At 51.4% G+C, this 19,008-nt stretch overlaps 1 protein-coding gene and 1 pseudogene across 1 annotated transcript; one reads left to right on the top strand and one right to left on the bottom strand.

Moving 5' to 3' along the window:
• Positions 1–867: 867 nt before the first annotated feature.
• LOC139684105 (olfactory receptor 14J1-like) lies at positions 868–1,716 on the bottom strand (the record flags this gene model as incomplete). Its single annotated transcript, XM_071579705.1, has 1 exon — positions 868–1,716. A coding segment is annotated over exon 1 (849 nt), but the record flags the coding sequence as incomplete, so codon positions are not given.
• A 10,484-nt stretch (positions 1,717–12,200) lies between these two features.
• Positions 12,201–13,514, top strand: LOC139684104 (olfactory receptor 14A16-like; annotated as a pseudogene).
• Positions 13,515–19,008: the final 5,494 nt, after the last annotated feature.

Genomic DNA, 19,008 nt, shown 5'->3' with positions numbered 1-19,008 from the left:
CTGAGACCTTTGGATTCATAGAATCAAGGGACCATTGTCAAGCTGTCAGGGAATCAAAATGCCATTTTGACACTTCAAGGCCTCATGGAACCAAGGGAATCCTGGGGCACTGAGGAACCTTATGGAAATATTTTGCCTCTGGCTGAGCTGCAGTTCATGTCCCCACAGCAGCCCTCCCAGTGCTGTGCTTTGCACTGGGAGCTGGACAGGGGTTGAGAACACAGCAGTGTTGTGGCTGCTGCTGAGCAGGGCTGGCACAGCATCAGCTCTGCAACATTCCTTCCCCAGTCGAGGGCAAGATCCTGGGAGGGGACACAGCCAGGCCAGCGGAGCCAGACTGACCAAAGGGATATTCCAGACCATGTGACATCAGCTCAGGTATAAAAGCCGAGGAAAGGAGGAGGAATGGGGGTTTTCATTGTTTACAATATTTGCCTGCTGATCAGCCACCCCATGTGCCAAAGCCTGGCTTCCTGGGAGGGGGCCAGACATCTCTGCTGATGGGATGTAGAGAATAAACCTGGTGATTTTCCTCTCCACTTGTGCACTCAAACTGTGGCTTTTGATTTAATAAAGTGCCTTATCCCAATCCACAAGTCCAGGGCAGTCCTTGGGCTTAGTCACAAAAAATGGAGGGGGTAAAAAAGTGGAGGAGAATGAATAATGACATTTTTTGAATAACATAAAATCAGGAGGAGGAAAAAAAGCAAAATTATAAATGAGAACAGCCTTGGTCTCTCATGACATACACTATGAGCCATTGGCAAAGCAAAGCAGGGAGTCTCTGGCTGCTGCAAAGCATCCAGTCATCATTTTCCTCAGACCATCCTTGAGCTCCTGGTTCCTCAGGCTGTAGATGAGGGGGTTCAGTGTTGGAGGTACCACTGAGTACAGAACTGACACCACCAGATCCAGGGATGGGGAGGAGAGAGAAAGGGGCTTCAGGTAGGCAAAGAAGACAGTGGTGACAAACAGGGAGACCACAGCCAGGTGAGGGAGGCACATGGAAAAGGCTTTGTGCCGTCCCTGCTCAGAGGGGATCCTCAGCACAGCTCTGAAGATCTGCACATAGGAGAAAACAATGAAAATGAAACAACCCACAAATAGAAAAGCACTAACCACCATGAGCCCAAGTTCCCTGAGGTAGGAGTTTGAGCAGGAGAGCTTGAGGATCTGGGGGATTTCACAGAAAAACTGGCCCAGGGCATTGCCATGGCAGAGGGGCAAGGAAAATGTATTGACTGTGTGCAGCAGAGAGTAGAGAAACGGAGTGGCCCAGGCAGCTGCTGCCATGTGGGCACAAGCTCTGCTGCCCAGGAGGGTCCCGTAGTGCAGGGGTTTGCAGATGGCAACGTAGCGGTCGTAGCACATGATGGTGAGGAGGGAATACTCTGTTATGATGAAGAAGAGAAAAAAAAAGACCTGAGTAGCACACCCAATGTAGGAGATGGTTCTGGTGCCCCAGAGGGAGTTGTGCATGGCTTTGGGGATAGTGGTGCAGATGGAGCCCAGGTCTGTGAGGGACAGGTTGAGCAGGAAGAAGTGCATGGGGGTGTGCAGGTGGTGGTTACAGGCTATGGTGCTGATGATGAGGCCGTTGCCCAGGAGGGCAGCCAGGAAGATGCCCAGGAAGATCCACAAGAGCAGGAGCTGGAGCTGCCGCGTGTCTGCCAATGGCAGGAGGAGGAAGTGGCTGATGGAGCTGCTGTTGGACATTTACTGTCTCTGGGTACTGGCACCTGTCCAAGCAGAAAAAGCAGTAAGTAGTTACTGTAGATGTCTCTGAAAAAAGAACTATGCCTGTCCTCATGTAAACCCTTTAAATCGCCTCTTCTCACTCTCAAGAATTCTTTGGCTGGTCATTTTAGGACTTCTGGAGAGGCCTGGCTCAGAAAGCTCTAAGGATTAACGAGCTCTGCTGATTTTCTGCAGTAATCAGTTGTACTCTACAACAGCAGATAAATAAATAGGAACTGGGAGTGATGTTTTTTTAAACTCATTCATGGCACTAAACAGCTTCTCAGCCTTGTCACTCACAGTTCAAACGACTGCACAGCACAGCTGTGGACTCATAGTTGTTTTTTCTTTCCTTCTAGTTGCTCCACCACAGGGAGTGGAGTTTTTAAGGCACAAATCCTTTGCATTTATACTCATGTCTAAGAGAAACCTGGCAGGTCCTGTGAATCAAAGGGATCGTCCATTCCTGCAGTGTGGGGCAGACAGTGTGTCCTTCAGCCCTGCTCTCAGCTGCCCAAGGCTGTCACCTCTTTGACCTGCAGGGCAAAGGCACTCAAGTGTTCTCATGAGGAGAAGCTGCACACTGCTGAGAGCTGGTGACTTCAGTTTGCAAGTGCACATCTCCAAACTCCTCATCCTGTCTCATCCTACCCAAGGCAGATCTCAGCTCTCCCCTCCCAGCCAGGGGCACACAGGGCTCATTGCAGCTGCCTGCACACACCTTGCAGCCCCACTGCCATGGCCTCGGTGCTGAGGGGCTGTGGGGAACACAGAGCTGCAATGGCACAGCTGTGCCCTTCAGGAAGGCAGCCTGCAGCACAGCAGGATCATCCAGGGAAAGGGCTGAATGTCCCAGAGGTGTTACATCCTCAGTGGAGAGTCCTGTAGACCCATTGCCTGGAGCTCCCACCTGAGCTGGGAACAAAGGCAGCATGAAGAGGAGGAGAAATGGGGAAATTTTGCCCCACTCCTCTGGACACCCCACAGGGACAAGCAGATGGGCAAAGGGAGTTTCCCCTCATCAGGGCTCTGTGTGTCAAGAGATGCCCCTGACCCCATGGCCTTTGAGGTAGAGGCTCTCCTGGCTATTGGAGGAGATCAGGGGCTTCTTCTGGGAAAAAATCAGCAGAGTAGGAGATGGCCAGAGCTGCCCTAACTGCTCTGCCACGGCATTTCAGCAGCAACTCCCTCTCACTCCCTGCCCAGGGCTCTGCTGCCTGGAGATGTCCCTGCCAGCAGCTGCTTCCCTGTGCCCAGGGCTGTGCCCTGGCAGTGCTCCCAAAGCCCATCCCGGCCCTGGGTGCTCAGCTCTGCCCTGTAGAGCCCTCCCAGCACAGGGCAATGCCCAGAGGCAGTTCTGGCTGTGCTGGGGTTTGGAAGAAGCTCAGAAATTCATGAGAAATGGAATCTCAGTGCCTTCATATGAGAAGAAAAATAAATTGCCATCTCCATCTCCCCCCCGAGACCACGAAGAGTGGAAAACCCAAAGCACAGACTCTCCCTTCAGGTTAATGCTGCCTTGATGTCTTTATTAAAGTAACCTTGGGTGATCTGGAGCTGTGAGCAGCTCTGACCCCACTGCACCCATTCACCTGCAGAAGGACCCTGCCCTGACAGGTGTCACACCTTCACCCAGATCTTATCCCTGGAGCACCCTGGGAGATCCCCAGGAAGGCTGAGAGTGCCCCTGGCAGCAGCAGAGCCCCTGCCCTGACACTCAGTCCCCTGAATGAAGGGACCCTGCTCGGACAGAGAAGCCCTGGGCACCCCTGGCTAAGCACCCACCTTCCCACCCTTGTGCCATCCCCAGAAGAAAGATTTCATGCTGTGTCTCTCTGATGATGGCACAGGTAATCCTTGCTCTGGAGTATGTCGTCCTCCACAAAAAGGAACCCTGAGAGCCATCCTGCCAAATGTGAGCTGCAGCAACATGTGTGAGCTCTGGGAGAGCCCTCCAGCACACTCCTGTATCGCCCTGAACCCAGAGACTTACTGTGTTAAGGACTGTTCAGGTGATTCCATCAGTGAACTCTCAGCATTCTGACACTCCACAAAGCCTCTCATCAGTGTCTTACTTCTCTCCTCTGCCCTGGGTGTCTGCAGGCAGTGCCCTGAGCCCTGCTGGGCTGTGCACAGGAGCTGCTCCTGGGCAGAGCTGTCTCTCTGTAGCACTGCCCGCTTGCCAGGAGCTCCCTGTGTGCCAGGAGCCCGGCCCAGCTCAGCAGCACAGCAACAGCCCCTGGGGGGAATTTCGTGCTTAATCCCTGAACACCAGGCCCTGAGTGGAACTTGAGAAAACCTCTCAAGAATAGAAAGTTTTCTTCCAACTGCAAAGTTTCTTGTAGATTTAATGGGTCCCACTGAGGGACACAATGGAGAAAATGTCCCCAGCATTCAGTTAGAGCAGAAAACTGGAGGTAGTGATGGAAGGTGGGACAAGCAAAGTAAAGTTGGCTTTGATGTTAATAAACACAGATGTGTTTAACTAATCGAGAGGTCTAAGCCTTGACCTTGTAAAGGAAATATCACAGCCATGCCACCCAGCCCCTGGGAAGGCAGATCCTGTTCCTCCCTCATTCCTCAGGGCTCTTGGTGGGGCACTGGGATGTGGGGATGTGGAGATGTGAAATGCCAGGGGCAGGATGATGGGGTGGCATCTCCCAGGCTGCTGAACAGGGACAAGGAGTCATCCAGCTGGTGGCCGGTCACCAGTGGTGTTCCCCAGGGGTCATTGTTGGGTCCAGTCCTGTTTAACATCGTTATTGATGATTTAGGTGAGGGGATTGAGACCATCATCAGCAAATTTGCTGATGACACCAAGTTGGGAGGGAGCGTCGACCTGCTGGAAGGCAGGAGGGCTCTGCAGAGGGATCTGGAGAGACTTGAGAGATGGGCTGATTCCAATGGGATGAAGTTCAGCAAGGCCAAGTGCCAGGTCCTGCCCTTTGGCCACAACAACCCCCTGCATTGCTCCAGGCTGGGCACAGAGTGGCTGGAGAGCAGCCAGGCAGAGGGACCTGGGGGTACTGAGTGACAGGAAGCTCGACATGAGCCAACAGTGTGCCCAGGTGGCCAAGAAGGCCAATGGGATCCTGTCTTGGAGCAAAACTAGCGTGGCCAGCAGGACCAGGGAAGTGACCCTTCCCCTGTACTCTGCATTGGTGAGGCCACACCTTGAGTGTTGTGTTCAGTTCTGGGCCCCTCATTTCAGGAAAGATCTTGAGGGGCTGGTGTGGGTGTACAGAAGAGCAACAAGGCTGGGAAGGGACTGGAGCACAAGTGCTGTGAGGAGAGGCTGAGGGAGCTCAGGTTGTTTAGCCTGGAGAAGAGGAGGCTCAGAGGTGACCTCAGGTGGCCAGGTGGGGGTTGGTCTCTTCTCCCAGGCACTCAGCAATAGGACAAGGGGGCACGATGGGCTCAAGCTCTGCCAGCGGAAATTTAAATTGGAGATGAGAAAAAAAGTCTTTATAGAGAGAGTAATCAGGCATTGGTATGGGCTGCCCAGAGAGGGGGTTGATTCACCATCCCTGCAGATTTTTCAAGTGAGATTGGACATGACACTGAGTGCCATGGTCTAGTAAAGGGACTGGAGTTGGACCAAGGGTTGGACCTGATGATCTCAGAGGTCTTTTCCAATCCAATCAAATCTATGATTCTATGGTTAATGAGGGCCAGGGGCTGCAAGGCTCACTTGCCTCCTCATGCCATCAGTGGCACACACAGCAGCCATGGCCAAAGGCCTGCACAAGTTGGCTCTGTCAGGGCCTTTCAGCTTCTGCACATCCCTGTCTCCTCTCCAGCCCAGGCTGTCCTACAGTGTCCATGCCCTGCCCCTTTCCCTGCAGGCTGTTGTCATCCCCCTGACTGCCCCACCTGGCTGGCACCTTCCTGCACTGACATCTCTCCCTCCTCCCTGGCTCTTCCATAAAGCCTTGGGCTGATCCAGGCTCCTTCTGGGGGATGTGTTTCACCACAGCTCTGACCTTGGAAAGAAATTCCTTTCTCCCTGTTTCCAGTCTGCACCTCCTCCATTGCCCTTGGTGACCTTATTTCTTTCTCATTCTATTTCCAACTGCAAAGGGAAAAAAAAGCTCCACCATCTCTGAAACCACCACTGTGTCACTGCTGAACCTCATGGAATGAAGGGTCCATTTTGGCTCTGTGGGGCCTCATGGAATGAAAAGAAACCTGAGATACTGTGGAAATTCATGGAATCAGGGGACCATAGTGACATTGGGCAAGCCCATGGAACCAAAGGTGTCTTGAGACTTTGTGGAATCTCATTGTGTCACAGCAAATATGGAAGGCTTAGACAAAGGTTATTAGAGAAGGCACCACATTGAGCTATGAGGTGCAGAAAGGACCCCATTGCTTTCTAAACCCTTCTTAGAGAGGAGCCTGAGTGTGACAAGGTCCAATCTTAGACTCAGGTTTACTCTGTGGTTAAAATTTAGGGAATTATAGAGATGTGATTGAATCACTTTCTCCTGCAGGTTTTAATGATGGCATATCAGATGTACTTATATCTAATGTATTATTTATTATCATAAATGGACAGAGAAAGAAACAGATAAGTGAACAGATTAAAGATCTAAATCAGAATTATTTACTACACTGTGGAAAGGCTAAAAACCTCCTAGTATAGTATATTATAGCCTAAAATAGTGCAGTGCTCTGTATCAAAAGCATTATTTTAAAGCAGTTGTATCAAAGCCAGCAAAAAAGAAACAATCATTCAGCAGGGATTGTTGTAATTTACCACACAGATAAAGAGGGCAGATCTCTGTCCTTCCCTTAACCCCTGGGCAGTGACCATGAAGAACCCTCCTTCTTCATGGGAGAAGCTCCACACACTTCAAGGCAGTCTGTGGAAGGATGTGCCATATGAGAGTTGGGCTGGGATTTAAAGTTACACAGGGAGGGATTGCAGGTCCTGTATTTCCAGGCCAGTGAGCAGCTTATCTGTCAGCTCCTGTTTCAAAAAGCAGGATGTGTATTTGCAGTTTGGTGAACCAGGCTGGTTTCAGCAGAATTCAACACCAAACCAGCACCTTGGTGCCAGCAGTAACTCAGCACAGAGAGCCTGCACTGTTTGCATTCTCTGAGCAGATTCTGGGCCTGATCAGGGTACAACATCCCGTCACTGTCCATAAGGCTCTGCAGAGCCACAGTGGCACCTTGATTCCATGAGCTTCCAAAATGTCCTGGGGTTCATTTGGTTCCAGGAGGCCCCACAAAACACAAAGGCCCCTTGGTTCAATGAGATTCTGAAAAGTCTCAGTGTTTCCTGTGTTCCCTGAGGCCCTGCAGTGTCATGGTGGCCCCGTATCTCCAAGAGGTTCCACGGTGTCCCTGTGTCCATTTGGTTTGGTGAGGCCTCAAGTGTCACAGTGGCCCATTGACTCCTTGAAGTTCAGAAATGTTCCAGATTTCCTTTGTTTCGATGAGAATCTGAAGTGTCACAATGTCCCTTTGGTTCCATGAGGTTCTGTGGTGTCACAATGTCCCTTTGGTTCCATGAGGTTCTGTGGTGTCACAATGTCCCTTTGTTTCCATGAGGTTCCACACTGCACTCCCAGGAACACACATGGGTGGATGTTGCCCCACCTGCAGAGCTGCCTCCAGCTCTGGGGTCCCAGCACAGGTGGCTGTTGGAATGAGTGCAGAGGAGGCACCAAGATGATCAGAGGGATGGAGCAGCTCTGCCATGGGGAAAGGCTGAGAGAATTGGGATTGTTCAGCCTGGAGAAGAGAACCTTTGGGGTGACCAAATTGTGGCCTTCCAGGACCCAAAGGGAGCAAACAAGAAAGATGGACACAGACTGTTTACAAGGACCTGGAGTGACAGGACAAGAGGGAATGGCTTCACACTGACAGAGAGCAGGTTCAGATGAGATATTAGGGAGAAATTCTTCTCTCTGAGGGTGCTGAGGATCTGGCACAGGTTTCCCAGAGAAGCTGTGGCTGCCCCATCCCTGGAGTGTTCAAGGCCAGGTTGGACTGAGCTCTGGGCAATGAGGCCTAGTGGAAGGTGTCCCTGTCCATGTCACTGGGGTTGGAATTAGATGATCTTTTAAGGTCTCTGAAACTCAGGACATTCTATGATTCTGAGTTACTTCAGGTAACTGTGAAAGAGCCCAACATCTTGATCCAGCTTGGGAAAATGTCATCTTCCAAAAGGGGGAATTAAAAGCAGTAATGCAAAAACATCCATCAGGTCCATCCCCATAGAAAGGGCAAGTGATATTTCTTATGCTGTGGGTGCAGAAGGCAATAAGTGTTGGATTGTGCCTCAGAACACTCAAGCAGATCTAATCAAGTGCACCCACGAGCCAAGGCAAACACTGAGCAGAGTGAGGGACAGTGAGTGAGGGCCTGACATGCAGAAGGATGCAGATTGCTGGGGTAGGAAGTGCCTTTGCTGTTCCATGACCAGGGCACATCCCACTGGAGGAGAAGCCCCAGGGCAGCCCCAACACACTGAAGGCCACAGGCCCAACTCAGAGTACTCGGTGAGCTTTTCATGTAGAGATGTTGTAAATTTCTCTTAGTTCCTTTGGAACTTCAGAGTTTTGAATTGTTCCTCCAAATACCATGAAATTCATGTCTTTAAAATGGCAGTTCATTCATTTCTATAAAGCTCTGGGGATTGGGTCACATCAAAATGCTGACATTGTGTATGCAGATATTTGCAGCACTGTGGTGAGGGTATTGGAGATATAGAAATGAAAGACTGATAAAATGGGTTGGGTTGGAAGAGACCTGAAAGAGCCTCTCGACCAACTTTCCCTTTCATTATCCAGGGACGCCTTCCACGAGTTCAGGTTGCCCAAAGCTCCCAACCTTGGACACCTCCAGGGGCGGGTTTTTGCACATAGTGGGCAACCTATTCCAGGCTCCTTCCACCTTCATATAAAATATTTCTTCCTGACATCCAATGTAAATCTCCCCTCAATCAGTTTCAGGTACTGTGCCTTCTTCTGCCAATACAACCCTTGGCAAAAAGTGTCACTCCATCTTTCTTGGACAAGCAGCTCTGCATTGTCATGGCTAAACACGTGGAGAGGGACCAGAGATGGCCCATGAATGCACTTGGAGGCCTCAAGCACATGAGCAATAGATAAGGACTGAAAGCCCAGGGCTCAGTGGTGTGGAGACTGAGTAGAGCACAGGAGAGGCCTGAGAGTGCTTGAAGTGCTCTCCACCATAGATGGTGAAACTTTCCTTTGTAGTGAGAAACAGCATGAGAAAGAAATAATGCCACCAAGGGCAGCTGGGGAGATTCAGGGTGGATATGAGGAGAAAGGAATTCCCCTCTGAGAGCAGTGCTGTGGGGCAACACGCCCCCAGAAAAAGTCTGGATCAGCCCAAGGCTTTGTATTCCAAGGAAGAGCCAGGGAGGAGGGAGAGATGTCAGTGCAAGAAGGTGCCAGCCAGGTGGGGCAGTCAGGGGGATGACAACAGCCTGCAGGGAAAGGGGCAGGGCATGGACACTGTAGGACAGTCTGGGCTGGAGAGGAGACAGGGGTGTGCAGAAGCTGAAAGGCCCTGACAGAGCCAACTTGTGCAGGCCTTTGGCCATGGCTGCTGTGTGTGCCACTGATGGCATGAGGAGACAAGTGAGCCTTGCAGCCCTGGGGCCTCATTGCCTCCTTGTCCCTGTTCAGCAGCCCGGGAGGTGCCACCCCATACTCCTGCCCTTGGCATTTCACATCCCCACATCCCAGTGCCCCAGGAAGAGCCCTGAGGAATGAGAGGGAGGGACAGGATCTCCCTTTCCAGGGACTGGGTGGCATGGCTGTGACATTTCCTTAACGTGGTCAAGGTTTAGACCTCTGGATTAGTGAAACAAATCCAGGTTTATTCAGCATCAGAGCCAACTTTACTTTGCCTGTCCCCAGCTGTCAGCACTACCTCCAGTTTTCTGCTCTAACTGGAACCTGGGGACATTTTCTCCTTTGTGTCCCTCAGTGAGACCCATTCAAACTACAAGAAACTTTGGAGTTGCAACACGACTTTGAATTCCTGTGAGGTTTCCTCAAGTTCCACTCAGGGCCTGATGTTCAGGGAGTCAGGACCAAACTCCCACCAGGGTTTGTTCTTTAGATGCTGAGCTGGGCCGGGCTCCTGGCACACAGGGAGCTCCTGGCAAGCGGGCAGTGCTGCAGAGAGACAGCTCTGCCCAGGAGCAGCTCCTGTGCACAGCCCAGCAGGGCTCAGGGCACTGCCTGCAGACACCCAGGGCACAGCAGAGAAGTGAGAGAGAAGTTAAGCACAGTTTGGAAGAAGACAGAGGAGAGCTTGCTTATATCTCACTAGAGGAGAAATTATCACTCTGAAACAGTCGACTTTAAGGAGGATAAACTTCAGTTCCTGGAGGGATCTCCTAAACTGGCACATCCTGCAGCTTTTAGGAGCTTCCTGGAGGACTCTCCCAGTTCCTCCAGTGCAGAGGAGGTGGCCACACAGCAGAGCTGATTTTGCCTCCTGCACCATCCGAGGGACAGAGCAAGGCAATCCCTGTTCCCATTGTGTGCTGCAGGTCTGTGAAGGTGGGTGTGCAGCCAGGGGTGCCCAGGGCTGTGGTGCAGAGCAGGGTCCTGCAGCCCAGGGTGCTGTGCTGGGGCAGGGACTCTGCTGCCTGCCAGGGGCAGCTCTCAGCCAGCCCGGGCTGCTGCTCACAGGTCTGGGGAGAAGCTGTGGGAGGAAGGAGCAGCCCTGAGCAGGGCAGGGTCCTGCTGCTGAGAGGGTGCTGTGTGGGTCAGGGCTGCTCACAGCTCCAGATCCACCTGGGAAAGGCTCTGGATGACACTTTCTGAGAAGATGGTAAATCAGGGATTATTGTAATAAGGTGCTTTCCTGAGTGTGTTTTCAGTTTACTCCTTGGAGCAGGGTGAGATTGTTGGGGGATGAGAGAAGCACAATAGGAGGTGTAACCACAGAATCACAGAATCTTCTGACTTGGAAGGGGCACACAAGGACCATGCACACAATGGTTGAACATGTACTGAGACTGCTGATGTGTAACTCTGAGTCAGTCTGTCTCCTGGGATCCCCCTGAAATGCCTCAGCTATGGACAGCACCAGGATCACCTTTTCTGGGCCCCTCAGGGTTGTTGTGACCTGCCCTTTCCCACCTGCAAAGAGAACATGCCCCAGGCAGTGCCCTGCAGACAGGCAGGTTTCTGTAGGGTTGGGGTGAGTGCACAGAGGGTGGGATGGGACTGGGAGTGCTGAGAGGGAAAAGGCACCTGCCAGGAGGAAAATGTCCAGGCAGCAGGGATATGATCAGGGAATGAAGGGGAGCTAAAAGGAGAACTGCTGTGGGAAGGAGGGCACTGTTGGTGTCTGTGAGGTGGCACAGCTGGGTCAGGGTAACACTGTCCTCAGTGCCTGCTGTCTCTGCCCTGGTGTCTCAGAGAGAGAACCACAATATTTTCCTTTGTTTCTCTACAATTCTTATCTTGTTCTTATTGTCTTGTTCTCTCAGTGAGGCTCTGGGATTTGCAGCATCTGAGTCAGGCACTGCCCTTGTGATTCCTGTCATGCAGGTGTGTCCTTGGAATGGAATGTTCAACCTTTTCCTCTACACTCTTGGCTGCAGGCAAATCAGTGTGTGTGAGAGGGGAATGAGCTGACTCTCCCTTAATGAGCCACCATCCCCAGGCCACTCAGGGGTCTCCTTGTCATGTCCTTCCAAGCACTGAGCTGCCCTCCTGCATGCAAATCTCTCCTATAGCACACTGGTGTTACCTGAATGCCCCATGGAGAAGCACAGAGATGTTACAACTGAGGAAATGCTGTTGGGTTTGTCAAATGAACTCTGTGTGTCTTTGGCAGAAGTCAGTCTTCATCAGAGACCTTCAGAAAGACTGAGACATTTAGTGATCCCTCTGCTCTCAGCATATTCTGGTTTCTTCTCAGGGTACATGAAAAGTGATTGTCCTCTGATCCCCAAAGGTGCAAACACAGGGCCATTTGGAGTGAGCCTGTCCAGCCACTCACCTTGCCCTGAGCCACAGGAATCCCTTTGCCTCCCACACCTCTCAGTGGCTCAGTCCGAGTGCAGCAGAAAGGCTGGGAATTTCTGACCTCAGAGAACCAGGCATGGAATGTGGGTAGGAAAAACAGTCCTTTAAAATTGGAAGTGCAGATGCCAACAAGCCTTTCTGCATTAGGAGTGATTGCATTGAAAAATGCTGACTGTTCAAGCCAGTCCTTCTGCCACATGAACACAAACCCACTGCAGTGGGGCAGAGATGGCTCCTCCAGGCCCAACAGACACAGGCCTGACTGCTCATGGCACACCCAGACAGTGCAAGGGGAGCTCAAATCAGAAACCTGGATGAAGGATTTTCCCAGAGAAGGAACAAGGGTAGATGAGTCAAAGTGAGACAGTCTACGGGAAATAGCACCATTTTAGTTCAAAGCAGCCTGTCCTGACTTGTCCCTGTCTTTTCTACATGAACAGGTCCCCATACCCAGAGGCAGCAAATGTCCAACAGCAGCTCCATCAGCCACTTCCTCCTCCTGCCATTGGCAGACACGCGGCAGCTGCAGCTCCTGTACGTGTGGCTCTTCCTGGGCATCTCCCTGGCTGCCCTCCTGGGCAACGGCCTCATCATCAGCGCCGTAGCCTCTGACCACCACCTGCACACCCCCATGCACTTCTTCCTGCTCAACCTGTCCCTCACAGACCTGGGCTCCATCTGCACCACTGTCCCCAAGGCCATGCACAATTCCCTCTGGAACACCAGGGACATCTCCTACATGGGATGTGCTGCTCAAATTTTTCTGGTTATCTTCTTCTTGGCAACAGAATTCTCTCTCCTCACCATCATGTGCTACGACCGCTACGTTGCCATCTGCAAACCCCTGCACTACGGGACCCTCCTGGGCAGCAGAGCCTGTGCCCACATGGCAGCAGCTGCCTGGGCCAGTGCCTGTCTCTATGCTCTGCTGCACACAGCCAATACATTTTCCCTGCCCCTGTGCCAGGGCAATGCCCTGGGCCAGTTCTTCTGTGAAATCCCCCACATCCTCAAGCTCTCCTGCTCACACTCCTACCTCAGGGAACTTGGTCTCATTGCTGTTAGTTGTTTTCTATTATTGGGATGTTTCATTTTCATTGTTTTCTCCTATGTGCAGATCTTCAGGGCTGTGCTGAGGATCCCCTCTGAGCAGGGACGGCACAAAACCTTTTCCATGTGCCTCCCTCACCTGGCTGTGGTCTCCCTGTTTCTCAGCACTGTCTTCTTGGCCTATTTGAAGCCTCCTTCTATCTTTTCCCCATCCCTGGACCTGGTGGTGTCAGTTCTGTACACAATGGTGTCTCCAACACTCAACCCCCTCATCTACAGCCTGAGGAACCAGGAGCTCAAGGATGCTGTGAGGAAAATGATTGTTGTGAGATTGCTTGCAAAAAGTTAATTTCTGAGCAGTCCAAACTGCTTCAGCTCCATGAGAATCATGCTGATACTTCAGCCTGCAAGGACACACACCTGCTGTTTGTCCGGTAGGCGACGGTCACTCCTTGCAAGTGTTTTCATGAGAACGTCTCAACTGCCTTCCTGATCTCTGGACATGGACCTCAAAACATCGGGAGGAGATAATACAAACACTGGACTTGTGAGAGATGGGCTTTTAACCAATTAGAAGTTCTAGGGTGTTGGGGTGAGACCTTTTCAGCCAATAAGATGCACCTCTAACCCCATATAAACCGTGTGCTGTGTGAAATAAAATGTCTTTACTTTGAATCTCAGAGATTCGTGCTGTGAAGTCCTTTCTCTCTGTGAAAGTTTGTTTACTTTAAAGGATGACTGGATGCTTTTCAGCTGCCAAAACCTCCCTGCTTTGCTCTGTCAATGGCTTATAGTGTATGTCATGAGAGACCAAGTCTGTCCTCATTTATAACTGTTTTTTCCTCTTCTGATGTTACTGTTTTCAATGAAATGTCCTTATTAAATTCATTTTTCTACTTAGACACCCATTTCTGTCACCAAGCCCAGGGACTGCCCTGGGCATCCTACCAGAGGGGCCATTCCCCACCCTGGTTGCCCTTGCCCTGGGCTGGGGCTGCACAGGGGGCTGTGGCACCATCTGATGGGCAGTGGGACACAAAGGGGCCATGGAGCCACTGCCAGGAGGTGACAGCAAGGCCAGGCATAAACAAGGAATTTCTGTCTCCAGTAAAGCTGCACCCTGACCTTTGGGAGTCCTGTCACCCACAGTCATCATTTCCTTCTTGTCCCAGACACCTTTATGGCCCTGACATACTGCACCACTTCTGTATTCTTGCTCCAGTGCTGGAACTCTCCTGCAGTGACACCATGTCACTGCTGCTCTTTGTGTTCCAAGCCTGATTTTCTGATCCAGCCTTCCCCTTCCTGATCACACTGGCAACCTGTGTGTGCTTCAGAGCTGCCATCCTGGGGCAGCTCCTGCCCAGCACAGGCAGCCACAAGGTCTCTCCACCTGCCCCTCTCACCTCAACAGTGTCACTGTTTTCTGCAGCACCCTCAGCCTTGCCCAGCACAGCCCTCCTGAGAGAGTCTGACACAGCCCTTGTTCTACATCATCCTCAGCACCTGCTCACCCCTCTCACCTACAGCCTGATGGCCAGAAACATTCCGGGCAGGGAGGCACCAGGGAAAGTGCTCTGGGCAGCCATGGAGTGCACAGAGGGTGGTGTTCCTGTAGGAAGAAATCCCTGCTGCCTCCCTTATGAATGGCCCCAAGGAGCTGGACAGGCCTGTGTTGTGTTGTGGGCACTAAACTGGAACTGTGGGATATGGAAAAGGCCTTTGGTTTCAGGGATATTGAGGAGGGTGGGCAGTGTCATTGTGAGTCCTCTCTCACACACCTTGGGAAGGCCAGAGCCATCATAGAGATTCCTGGGGACTTGGGAAAAGCAGAGATGGAACCAGTTTGCAAACAGGGCATGGAGGAGGACTGAGAGAGTTCCAGACTGGTCAGGCTCAGCAGAGAAGGGGATATGGGAAGTCCTCTGCAGCCATCTCCAGGTTTTGGAAGGACAAGGAAGGGATGGCAGAACCCATGTGGGATGGACAAAAAGGGGGTGTTGTGTGCCAAGACTTTAGCAAGAGCTTTGACATGCTCTTCTATGGTGTCCTTATGGCCAGATTGGTGAGAGCTGGAGTGAAGAAGTGGAACCTGTGGTGGGTGGGAATTTGGCTGAACAAAGAGTGTCAAATAAAATCAACAGAAAAAATTCCACTTGGCAGAAACATCCTGGTGAGATATCCCAGTGATCAGCCCTTCAATACCACTGTAGAACATCTTTATTATCTCTCTATACAATGGGACTAAATGCTTTTTCAAGTCCTTTGTGGTTGATGCCACCTTTCAGGGAGGCCTTGAGCAACCTGTCTGGGCTTAAAGACAAATATTGTGATGGAAAATCCTATTAAATTAATTCACTCCCCTTTTATTCCCCACCAGTACAGAGAGACAAAACAAGAAGAGGTATTAAGTGAAAAAAGTAGAAGTTTAGTGAGAAGAAATACAGCAGCAAAGACAACAATATCAAGAGTTCAAAGCAACAAGAGAGAGAGAAATCACTTTGTCTCTCCGCCCTCAACTCCCTTTTATGTATAGATGGTTATCAACATGTGCTTCCCATTCCCCTTTTCCCCTGAGGGAACAAGATTAAAAAATAAAACCATGGGAGAGAGGGGGCAAAGCAAAATCTGGAAAGTATCTCATCCAAGACAAGTTCTGCTGCCAAAGCAAACGCTGACTCCAGAGGGGCCCAAGGAGCAGCCACGACTCCGGTCCATGTGGCAGTGGGGGGGAGGCAGCGGGTCTGCTGATCCCTTGGAGTTCTAGGATCACACTGGCCCCTTGGCTCCTGAGGTTCTGAAATGCCTCAGGGTTCCTTTGGTTCCACGAGGACTCACATGTCACAATGGCCCCTTGATTCCATGGGATATCTCACTGTCCCCATACTCCTTTGGTTCAATGAGCCCCTGCAGTGTCACAATGGACCGTTGATGTCATGAGGTTCCACTGTGTCCCAGGGTTCATTTTGTTCCATGAGACTGTGCAGGGGCACAGTGGCCCCTTGAGTCCATCAAGTTCCTCACTGTCAGAATGGCCCCTTGATTCCATGAGGTTACTCCATGTCACAGGGCCCCTTGGGTTCCCTGAGGCCCTGAATGTCCAATGGCCTCTTGGTCCCATGCTTTTCCACAGTGTTCCTGGGTTCCTTTGGTTCCATGAAGTCCTGCACTGTCACAGTGGCCCCTTGTTTCCATGAGGTTCCACAGTGTCCCTATGCCATCTGGAGTTATGAGGTTGAACAGTGTCCCCAGGTTCCTCTGGCTCCATCAGGTCCTGTGGTGTCACAACTGCCCCTTGATCTGAAAAGGCTCCTCAGTGTCCCAGGGTCACTTTATTTCCATGACACTCAGCAGTGACAAAATGACCCCTTGATTCCATGAGGTTCTGAAACATTTCAGGGTTATTTTTGTCCATGAGGCCCCGCATGTCACAATGGCCCCTTGATTCCATGAGCTCCTGCAGTGTCCCAGGGTCCCTTTGGCTTCATAAGGCCCTGCAAGTGTGACAATGGCCCCTTGACTCCATGAGGTTGCAGTGCCATCACAAAGCTGAGACCATCCTGTTGGAAGTTCTGGGGAGATTGGGAGGAACTGGGACAGTTGGGGAAGGAAAGAGGAGCTTGGACAAAAGAGAGGAAACATTTTGATGATTTCAAAACAGGTTCAGGTCATGCTGAGAGTGCTGAAACACTGACTGTGCAAACACCTCTGATAGACCTTTACCCAATGTCCAACCTCAAGCCCCAGCCTAAAAGTGCTGCCTCTCCCAGTGAAAGGAATCCACTGCTCTGATGCCAACCTCAACCTGACCTCGAAGGAAAAGCCCAAAGACAGAACTCCAGACTCTTATTTAGACTCTAATGCCCCAATCCCAAACCTGCATTCTTAGTATGAAAGCCAAGCTTTAATCCTAAACAGGACCAAAAAGCTCCTCCCCTAAACATGACTCCAACCCTGTCAGCACAACACCAAACCTCCCTAAACTTCTACCTAATCCTGACACGAACCTCTAAACACCAACCCCTGACAATTAACGACCCCCACACAGCCCTTGGGAGCTGGGCAGGGACCTTGAGGGTCCAGAGCAGGCACAAGGTGTTGGGAGAGGAATGTGAGGTGACCTGGACCTGATCAGCTTGTGGGACACAAGGAGCAGATGGGTGGCAATGCTGTGAGGAGTCAGCTGTGCCTCAGCATCTCCAGGGGGCCTGTGGCTGGGAAGGGGCTGCCAGGTGCCATCTGTCACCTCCCTGCCAGGCAGCAGCAGCCTTGGGCACCCAGAGGCAGCTGAGCCCCCTGTGCACACACACTGAGAGCTGCCCCAGCTGAGAGTCCCTCTCAGGGGCCCTGAGGAGCTCTGGGCTCTGGCAATACAAACCTCATGGAGTTTTGGAAGGGAAAGAGGCCAGTCCTGCCCTGGGGGCACAATGACCCAGAGCTGAGGACAGGGACATGAACAGCTCTGGAGTGACCCTGAGGAGAAGGCCCTGGGCTCTGTGAGGGATGTCCTGAGGCACAGGGGCTCGGGATGAAAGTTAATAAGGACAACAGGATGTGGGGCTGACTTGGGGGCAGTGTGGCCACCCAGACAGGGAAGTTGTCACCCCTCTGGACTCAGCCCTGGGGTAACACTTCTGGACTGGTCTGTCTGTCTATGAGGCTCATCCTTGGGGAGGAATGAAGAAGAACTGGAGTTGAGCCAGAGGAGATCAGGCAGGATGGAGATGTTCTTGGTGGTGGAATGAGAAAGAAAGCCACATAGTCAGATTTGGAATGTTGAGAGTGGAGGTGAGGAAATAGAAATATCCCTCAAAGGGGAGCCTTGTGGTGCAAGAGGTCACGCAGAGAGAGTCTGGACCATGCCATGGCTTTGTGTTCCAGGGAACAGGCAGTGATGGTTGCACAGACATCAGTGAGGGCACAGAAATGCTGGTGGGAGGGCTGGGAGGCAAAGCAGGATGGGTGTGTGCAGCCTGCAAGGCCAGAGGAGCAGCAGGGACAGGGCAGGACAGACTGCAGGAGAGATGGCCAAGGGCTCTGGCAGGGCTGGAAGGCACAAAGGCACCCAGGGCTTTGTCCCCAGCACTCTGACAGGTACCTCTGCCACTGAGGCCAGCATAAGGATCTTTCCTTTGAGGGTCTGCACCTTGTTTCTCCCTAACCCCTCCCTTTGGAGACTGGGAGGGGTTGCAGAAATTTTGACATTTGTCATTTCACACCCTCACCCCCTCCTGCCCCACAAACAGCCCCGAGCCACCAGTGAGGGACAGGACCTGTTGGCCCAGGGCCTGAGACTCAGGCCTTGGCACTTGTGCTTCCTCAAAGAAACCCAGGGTTTTCTCAGCTTTCCAGGTGCCTGCACAGAGCCTTTGTCTCCCTGCAATCAGGGCCTCCAAGGATCTGCTCTAACGAGTCCCTGGGGAGGCTTTGTCAGTGCCTGCCCTCAGTGGGGCCCATTGATGCTTCAGGAGACTTAGAGTTTGGCTTCTGACTTCTTGAGAACTTCTTCATTGTTTTATCAGTTCCTGAGGACCATGAACTCATCTCCAAATACACAGTAGGGCTCATTAAAGCACAGAAAAATCAATTTCTTTCTCTTCCTTTAATTGACTTCAAGTCTTGAAGACTTGTATTATTTGGAGTTTAGTTAAGAGGGAAAATTTCAATATGGACCTGACAAAAATATTTATTTTTTAATGAATGGGGATGATTTACACAGACACTTCAAATGCAAGAGGGCCAGGGTGAAAAGGAATCAGATACAAAATAGGGCAAAAGAGATTAGCAGCCCTTAACCATTGACCAATTTGACAGTTACCATCTGCTTCAATAGCATTGATCAGCAATTTTAACAGTGACTCAACTGCAGAGTCACAATAACAACATTCACACCACACTCAATTCACACACACTCACAGGCAGAGATGAGTGGACACATCAATATCTGTGTGTGTAAAGGTACCCATCCAAAATTCTCCTTGTTGTCAGTGAAACACTCCCGTCCAATCCCTTTGTGTTTCCCAAGAGACAAGGGTGGCACCTGGAGGAGTGTGTTTGTTGAGGGGATAAGAATTGTCCTGGGAATAAGCAATGCTCTAATCCCAAATATTCTGGGGTTCCAGGAACTTAATCAAACATTTTCTGCAGCATCTCTTTACTGGGTAAAAATCTGGCTGGATGATCAAGCCAA

This window comes from Pithys albifrons, chromosome 31 (assembly GCF_047495875.1).
Source record: "Pithys albifrons albifrons isolate INPA30051 chromosome 31, PitAlb_v1, whole genome shotgun sequence".
Lineage (NCBI taxonomy): Eukaryota > Metazoa > Chordata > Aves > Passeriformes > Thamnophilidae > Pithys > Pithys albifrons.
The sequence above is the reverse complement of the archived record's forward strand: the minus strand, read 5'-3'. Positions and strand labels throughout refer to the sequence as shown.